The sequence below is a fragment of the Mus pahari genome, chromosome 15 (genome assembly GCF_900095145.1).
Source record: "Mus pahari chromosome 15, PAHARI_EIJ_v1.1, whole genome shotgun sequence".
Lineage (NCBI taxonomy): Eukaryota > Metazoa > Chordata > Mammalia > Rodentia > Muridae > Mus > Mus pahari.
Genome location: NC_034604.1, coordinates 9,158,332 through 9,167,239, shown reverse-complemented (window position 1 = coordinate 9,167,239; position 8,908 = coordinate 9,158,332). Strand labels below are relative to the sequence as shown.

The following is an 8,908-nucleotide window of genomic DNA, read 5'->3' as shown; positions in this document are numbered from 1 at the left end:
CTGCCTGTCTGCCTGTCTGCCTGTCTGCCTGTCTGCCTGTCTGCCTGTCTGCCTGTCTGCCTGTCTGCCTGTCTGCCTGCCTGCCTGCCTGCCTGCCTGCCTGCCTGCTGTCTTGCCTGCCTGCCTGTTGTCCTGCCTGCTGTCCTGCCTGCCTGCCTGCCTGCCCTCAAGTGCACTTGTCCGGCTCTCCATCTTGGTGCGCTCTGCAGCACTGCCACCGTCTGCCCTCTGAGAGGTTACAGACTGAGTGAACTGCCCCATCAATTCAGAACACACTGTGACCAAGTTGTCCATTACCAGGCCCTTCTTTTCCTTACTGGACATAGCAGACTGAGGCTCTGCCATGCTCACCCTGTCCTTCCTGTCTGCCACCTTGCTGCCTGTTCTCTGCTACCCCTTGGTTCTTCTCTACACTAAGGTTCTTACTCTACTGAGATCTTTTTATTAGTTTATGTTTTATAAAGTGGACTCGTTAAGTTTCTCCCACTTCATTTTCAAAACTTTAGCTTCTGTGGAATTGATTAGGTCCTGCTGTGTTATGCCTCTGCCTATTTTATAACTTCTAATTTCTTCTGTAGTGGTCTGCTTACAGCTTTATCTGAGTTGTATCAACACAAGCTAAAGAGACCCATTGAATATTCACATGAATCAAGCTGTGTGCAATTTCTTCTTTCCTAGGGTTGACACCTAGGTTGATTTAGAGTTTTTTATGCAGGTATTCCTTATCTTTAACTGTCCTTTAAAAATTACAATATTTATAATATGTAGAATATAACACTAACTATTTTACACTGTGATATTAAGTACAATTAATTATTCTGCTAGTTTGAATAGCGTGTAGGCCCAGAAGTCTTTAACTCTCCTAATGGGCAGTCTATTGGAGTCAGATCATTCACCCTCAGCTTCTGCCATCTAGCCCCTCTCTGTCTTGATGAACCTGATCGCTCCAGTTTGCATACATAAGTAAAGCCATGCCTGTGTGCTGCCGTGTGGGTGCTGAGAGTTAAATCCAAATCCTCTTAACCACTGTGCTGTTTCCACGCGAGGTGCCATGGTGGAGAATTCTTCAGATGGCCACCTCAGGTTGGTCCCCTTCGTACTCAGCTGCAAAGCTTTATAAGCTTCCCCTTCCTGCCCAGCAGTTGTTTCTTCTGCTTAGAGAGCTATCATTTGGTTTTTGGGATAGCCTGTTTGACATAGCACAATATTCTCCAGATTCATCCGTGTCTTAGTATGCCTTCAGATTTCCTTTCTACAAAGTCCTGTGTCTTTTATACATATGCCACGTTTTCTTTATTCATTCTTCAGCTGTCAGTGGACATTTAGTTTTTTCAATTTCTTGACTACTGTGGACTTATATTTACCCATGTAAGGAACATGGGTAGAGATTACTTTGAGAATATATGCCTAAAAATAGAATTGATGGCTTATATTGTGGTTCCAGTTTTAGAATCTAGAGGTACATTGTCAGTTTCTCCCCCTTATCTTTTCTTTCATGAATTTCATAGATTGTGTTTTGATATTTTGAGCTGATATACCTAGAGTTAACTTCTGTACGTGGTATGATGTAGACTTAGTGTCATTCTTCTGCTGTGGACACCCAGTTGTACTCACACTGTGGTTTGGAGGGCGTCTTCCCTTTCTATGACTAAGTGGTCTTGGCATACTCTTCTGAAATTGCTTGACCATACATTAGGTCTGGTTCTTTCATTGACTCATGTACCTGCAGATATCACACAGTTTTCTTCACTGTGGCTTTGCAGCATGTTTTAACCTGAAAAGAGTTTGTTCATTGCTTACAAGATTGTTTTGGCCTTTTGCAAACTGATGGACGTCCATGATGATTTTATGGTGGGACATAGGTCATGCATTTTTGTATGCTGTTCTTTGGTTTGGTTTCATCCCACAATATTATTATTTTCTTCTTCTCCTTCTCCTCCTTCCTCTTCCTTCTCCTCTTCCTCCTCCTCCTTCCTCTTCCTCCTCCTCCTTCCTCTTCCTCCTCCTCCTTCCCCTTCCTCCTTCCTCTTCCTCCTCCTCCTTCCTCTTCCTCCTTCCTCTTCTTCCTCCTCTTCCTTCCTCTTCCTCTTCCTCCTTCTCTTGTATCCTATGTACCAGGTGCCCTTCTTCTGGCTTTTACAATCTTTTTTTTTTTTACCTGTCTGCAGGGTTTCCTGACCCTTGGTGGTAGTTGGAGGTTGATGGTGGTGGTGAGAACACAGATGTTCTCTTTATGGCTGACCATAAGACTGCCACTTATTCTCATTACTTTGACTATTCATGAACCTCTGCAGTTACTATTGCCCTCTGTAAAGAGAAAACTCCTTTTCTTCCAGAGATGATAGCAATAGTAATCTATGAGAGTAAGCACAGTTGTTTAGGAAGTAATTTGATGGACACATCATCTTCATTTAGCAAAATGACAGGAATGTCTTCCCAATGAGGACCTATGAAATCCCTAGACATTATATTTTCAATGTGCTCACAGTGCCGGATGAGGATTCTCTCCTGCAGGTCAGGATTAAAATCTAGTCAGAGGGTAGTTGTCATCCCTGTAATAAACTTTCAACTACTGTGCCTTTGGGAGCATCTTGCCTGACTTGTTAGTAGTATTGCATTCAGGGTCTAGATAAGTGGGTAAGGACAGTTTGCTGACTCCTCCCCAGTAGCCTCATAGGACCTTTCAGCATTAGTGCCACCCAATAGGGAGGATACTTTCTGTAGCTCAGGCTGGTCTTGAACTCACTGTGTAGAGGAGGAAAGGTGACCTTTAATTCCTGATCATCCAGTCTGTATGTTTCAAGCACTAGGATTGCAGGCATGCACCACCATTTGTGGCATTAAAACAATAACAACAACAACAATGCCCCAAACTTTATTTGCATGGATTTAATTTGTTTTCTCATAGTTTGATGGGGTTTTTTTTGGGTACTAGGATTGGACCCAGACCTTGTGCACACTGTCATCATTTCTTAAGGTTGAAACTTAACATAGGGAGCTTAGTCTTCTTTCCTGACAGATCTTTCAAGCCGTATTTTACTGTTGGAAGCTGTTTTTTGTTTTACCCCACTAGCTTTGGTAGTTTTAGTTCATTATCATTTAAACTATTTTCTAATTTCTGTTATGATTTTTGCTAAGAGCCAGTTAATAATTCTAAATATTAGAAGTGCGATGTTTAACCCCCAAATAATTGGGCTTTTTTGATTATTTCACTCTAGATTAATAATTATCCATTTTGGTTTAGAATATGCATGATTTCTATTCTGTCAGACTTATTGAGGCTTGTTCAATAACTGTGCTTATGTAAAATAATAATAGTGCATTTGTACTTGATGCCAGGAAAATAGATGCCTTAGCAGCTAAGAGCGTTTGTTGTTTTTGTAGAGAATATTGGTTTATTTCCTAACACCCCATGTAGTGGCTCACAACTGTGTATAACTTTATTACCAGAGGATCTGACGCCCTCTTCTGACCTCTGCAGACACCATACACAAATATGGTGTGTATATATGCACACATGCAAAAAGTCCATACACAATAAATAAATCAGAGTATTTATTTTGCTGTTGTTAAGTAATATGTCTTATAAGTTGGGTCATGGTGGTATTCATTTGTTTTCTCTAGTTTATCGTTAGTTATTATCAGTTGATGAAGTATTAAGATCTCTATCTGTGCATGTAGAGTTCTACATCTGTGACTATTATTGATTGCATACTTGTTGATGATGTTTTCCTAATTGACATTTTGTTTTAAAATTGGCTTTTGTCTAATGTTAATATGGCCAGCCTGGCTTTGTGACTACTTATCATTTACTTTGAACCTATCTGTATTTTTCTTCTGTCTCTTCTAGGTGGTATATATTTTCTATTTAGTTTCTGTTTCCATTCTGACAGCTTTTGACTTTTAAGGAACCATTTTAAATGTGTTTTTGCTTCCTTCCTCCCTCATGTTAGGTCATTTACAGTGACCTCCTTAGTATAATGCATGCTATGTCCTGGAGAGTGGATTCTGTTACTTGTCTTGTTGTGGAGTATAACCTCCCATGTCTTGAGCAGCCTCTGGTCTCACTTCAGCTTGTCTGAGTGAGTTGATTTGAATCTGTGACGTGTGGTTCCCAGATCTGTTAGTGATGTTATAGACAGGAATCTCCAGATTATCTCTTGGGAGATTGTCCTGCCCTCTTGAGTGTTTGTAGCTGTCTAGCTTTGCCTTATTAATTCTCAAAGACAGCCAGCCAGCTGTCCCACCTGTGCCCTTGCAATACCTTGGGCCATGGGAATGACTTCCATAGCTTCTGATTGTGGCTCCTTCAAGAAAGCACTCACTCACCCCTTGTCTGTGGATGGTTGTTGCCATTCCAGTTCCTTCTGTGTCAGGTTTGTTTTAGGTGGGGACAGCGGAGGGTTGACAAAGTTGTTTCATATTTGTTTCCTACTGGCATTCCTATAGTAGGGTCTAGGAACAGAAGTCCAACATTTGTTCTTTTAAATCCCCCCCATTTCTAATTTTTTATTAAAAAAAGAATTATTCCTAATTCTTTTTACCTCCTCTATTACCTCATCTTCAACCTTACCTACCAATTATCCATTTATACTCAGGTAAAACATGTTCTACATTTGGCACAGAGGAAACATTTAAGAGTGGTATGAAAAAAAATGGAGCTTTGATATGTACAGGATTTTATAGCCCAGGTACATACTAATTTATATTTAATTGCTGGTAAACCTAAGGTCACAAACTCAGTGAACCTGGAGTGTTTTCTGGAATGAACAAGCTGATGGCAGGATTGGAGTGGATAAGCTGCTGCAGTGCCTTGAATCTCCTGGGGATCTACTTCTGACATTTACCAGCCTTTCAGATTGCTCCACTAAGTGTTCTTACATTTAATGTTACATTTGTGAGGTATAATTTCAGGGACATTGTTTCCAGTGAGTAAACAGTGCTTTCTGGTTTCTTTATATGCAGGTGAAACCTACAGATAGCTGCCTTTTCTCCATTCGATGCTTTGATGACACTGTTCATGGCTTCAGGGTTCCTAAGAACAGCCTACAGCAATCAAGAGAGGTAATTTTATGCACCGACTTATATCTTTCCCAGAACTTAAGAATGTAATTTAGACATAGAAATAAATACATAAATATAACTTAGAACTTTTAAAATAAAATTTATTTATGTGTGTGTGTGTGTGTGTGTGTCAGAAAGAGAGAGAGAGGGAGAGGGAGAGGGAGAGGGAGAGGGAGAGAGACAGAGACAGAGACAGAGACAGAGACAGAGACAGAGACAGAGAGAGGGGGGGGGGTCACAGGCCAACTTTTGGGAGTCTGTTCTTATCTTCCTTCTGGATGAAGCCGTCCTTTGTTTTCTGCCCTCTGTGCACTCCAGGCTAGCTTCTGGGTGATTCTCTTGTCTGATTCCCATCTCACTACAGAAGTGATGTGGTTACAGATGTGAGCTGCCACATCTGTCTGGGTTCCAGGGATCTCACTCACGTCATGGGACTTGTGTAGTAAGCACATCTGCTCATGGATCCATCTCAAGTCCTTACTGTTTTCAGAACAGGGTTCTGGCTTATTTATTTTTGTGTATTCTCATTTCGTGGGTGTAGATACACAATCATATGTGCAAGTGCATGTGTGTGTATATGGGGATCAGAGGACAACATGGAGGTACTGTTCAAAACAGGGTTTCTCTGTATAACCCTGGCTGTTCTGGATCTAGGTCTATAGCAGGCAGGTTTTGAACTCAGAGACCCGCCTGCCTTTGCTTCCCAAGTGCTGAGATCAAAGGTGTTCGCCACCACATTTGTTTGTGCTTTGTAACCCAGGCATTTTACAAAGGCTTTGAACATTGGCTTCATGTCTTTGTGCTGTCTTCCCAGCGTAGATGATACATCATAGTAAAAGTTTGGCAGATGGGTTTTAGTTGTAGGTGGATATTTTCTGCCTGTAATTATTGTATTTTAACTCATACCTACTTGGGAAGAAAAAAGAATAAATGATTGTTTAGAAGCATATTCCTTACCTTATAAGGAAACCACAGCGTGGAAGAAAACTGCCCAAGAGTACGGTTTGCATGTCAGAATGTGTGTTCTGCATGTATAGACTAAACCTGCTTTCCCCTCCCTCCATTTCTCCATCCTCCAAACCTTCCTACCCATCCACCATTATATTCTTTCGCTTTTCCTAAAATCTAGGCTGTTTCCAATTTCCAGCTCTTGTAAGTAGAACAGCAATGTGTATGGATGAGCATGTATCTGTATTGTGATGTCGAGGCCTTTGGGTATGTGCCATGAGTAGGATAGCTGGGTCTCAATCTATGCCCAGTTGATACACCAGCAATGAAAATGTGTCCCCTCCCCATTCCTCACCATCAGGAGGGGTCATTGATCTTAACCATTCTGACTGGTGTAAGCTGCATCTCAAAGTAGTTTCCATTTCATTTCTCTGATGACTAAGAATGTTGAACATTATTTCCTTAAGTGTGTCTCTGCCATTTGTGCTCCATCCTTTGAGACCTCTGCTTAGTTCTGAACACAGGTTTATAAAGTGGGTTGTTTCTTTATCTTAACTGTTGTTTTTTTCTTTTAGTTCTTTGTATATTTTACATACCAACCCTCTATCAGATGTATAATTGGTAAAGATGGTTTTTTCTATTTTGTAGGTTTCTTTGCCCAAATGATGGGGTCCTTTGCCATTAAAAAGCATTTCAGCTTTTTAAGGTCCCACGTGTTGAATTGTTCTTAGTGCCTGTTCTGTTGGTGTCCTGTTCAGAAAGTCCTTTCCTTTCCAGTGACTTCGAGGCTGTTCCTCACTTTCTATTCTACCACATTCAGGATGTCTGCTCTTGTCCCTGGTCCACTTGGACTTGAGTTACCAGAATGCTAAATATGGGTCTGTTTTCATGTAGCCATGCAGTCTGGACAGAACAGTACCATTGTTAACGATGCTAGCTTGTCTTCAGTGTGTAGCTTTGACTTTGTGAAAATGCAGGTTTTACATAGGTATGTGTATGAGTCTTTGATTCAGTTCCATTGATCAATGTGTCTGTTTTTATGCCAACATTATGCTGTTTGTTCTGTAGTACAACTTGAAATCTGGGATAGTGATACCTCCAGCAGTTTTTAAATTATTCACTATTGTTTTAGCTATCCTGTTTCTTTTACGTGTCTGTGTTTCCAGGTGAAGTTGAGAAATATTTTCCAATTTCCATGAAGAACTGTATTGGAATTCTGTTGAATATGCAGATGCTTTTAATAGGATAGCCATTTTCGTAACTTGAATTCTACCGTACCATGAGCATGGGAGATCTTTCCATATTCTGGTGTCTTTGATTTTTTTTTCTTCAGTTTCTTAAAGTTTTTATCACACAAGTCTTTAACCTGCTCGGTTAGCCTTATCACAAGCTTCTTTTTTTTCATTTAAATTTTGAGGCTTGAGAAAGGGAGAAAGGGTAGCCTCCCTGGCTTCCCTCTCAGTCTGTAATTTGTTTATAGGAAGGCTGATTTTAATGTGCTAATTTTATATCCATATATTTTGCTAAAAGTGTTTAGCAACTATAGACATTTCCTGATGGAGTTTTAGGGTCTTTTGCGTATAAAATTATATCATCTGCAGATAGAGATATACTTTGACTTCTCCCTTTCTAACTTGCAGCCTCCAGATCTCCTTCGGTTGTCTTATTGCTTTAGCTAAGACTTCACATTCTATATTGCATAGCTATGGAGATAATTCTTTTCTTGTTCCTGATTTTAGTGGAAGTGCTTTCAGTTTCTCTTTGTTTAGGTTGATGTTGGCTGTAGGCTTGCTGTAAGCCACCTTTATTTTGTCGAGGTGTATCTCGTGAATTCCCTAGTCAATCTAGGACTTTTATCATGAGAGAATGTTGGATTTTTGTCAAAGGCCATTTCTGTATCTAATGAGATGGTCATGCAGTTTTGTTTTCAGTTTGTTTATGTGGTGGATTACATGTATTCATTACCTATGTTGAATCATCACTGCATCTCTGGGATGACACCAACCTTATAATGGTGCATAATCTTTCTGATGTGTTCTTGTATTCTGTTTGTAAGTATTTTGTTGAGTTTTTGGCATGTGTATTCATAAAGAAAATTAGTCTAATTTTCTTTTTTAGAGGGTCTTCGTGTGACCTTGTAAAATGAACTTGGAAATGTTTCTTCAGTTTCTATTTTGTGGAATATTTTGAGGAATATTAACATTAATTCTTTATAGCTCTGGTAGAATTCCTGTGCTGAACTCATCTTATCTTGCTCTGGACTTTTATTGGTTGGGAAACATTTAATAACTTTTCACTAGAGGTTATCAGTCTGTTTAAATTGTGTATTTCATCTTGTTTTCATCAACTTTGGTAGGTTGTATATATCAAGAAATTTATCCATTTGTTTTAGATTTTCCAGTTTGGTGGAGTACAGATTTTAATTCTAATTTAATTCATTTTTTTATTGAAAATATTTTTCTATACAATATATTTTGCTTTTACTTCCCTTCCCCAGTTTCTCCCTGATCCTTCCAAACCCCCTACAAACCCAAATCCATACCCTTTCTATTATTAAAATTATTAGGATACAAATAGGCATCTAAAAATAATAATAAAACTGGAATAAGTTGAAACAAGTAAACTACCAGGAGAAAAAGCCAAGGAAAAAGCATACGAAACACAGATGCAGAGAAAAGAAACACAGATGCAGAGATGCAGAGAGAAAAACACAGATGCGGAGATGCAAAGAAAGAAACACAGATGCAGAGATGCAGAGAAAGAAACACAGATGCAGAGATGCAGAGAAAGAAACACAGATGCACAGAAATTCTGTAAAAGTGCCACACTGGAAACTACAATATGTATTTAAAAGACTTGGGAAGGAAGGAAGGAAGGAAGGAAGGAAGGAAGGAAG

The 8,908-nt window shown here is 39.6% G+C and overlaps 1 protein-coding gene across 2 annotated transcripts in view; it reads left to right on the top strand.

Annotated features, from left to right (window-relative positions):
* Positions 1–8,908, top strand: part of Osbpl1a (oxysterol binding protein like 1A) — a 187,612-nt gene that overhangs the window by 40,888 nt on the left and 137,816 nt on the right. For both annotated transcript variants that reach the window (XM_021215014.2, XM_029546728.1), the window contains exon 12: positions 4,966–5,064. In XM_021215014.2, the coding sequence (XP_021070673.1) occupies positions 4,966–5,064 (99 nt within the window). The remainder of the gene's footprint in view (positions 1–4,965; positions 5,065–8,908) is intronic.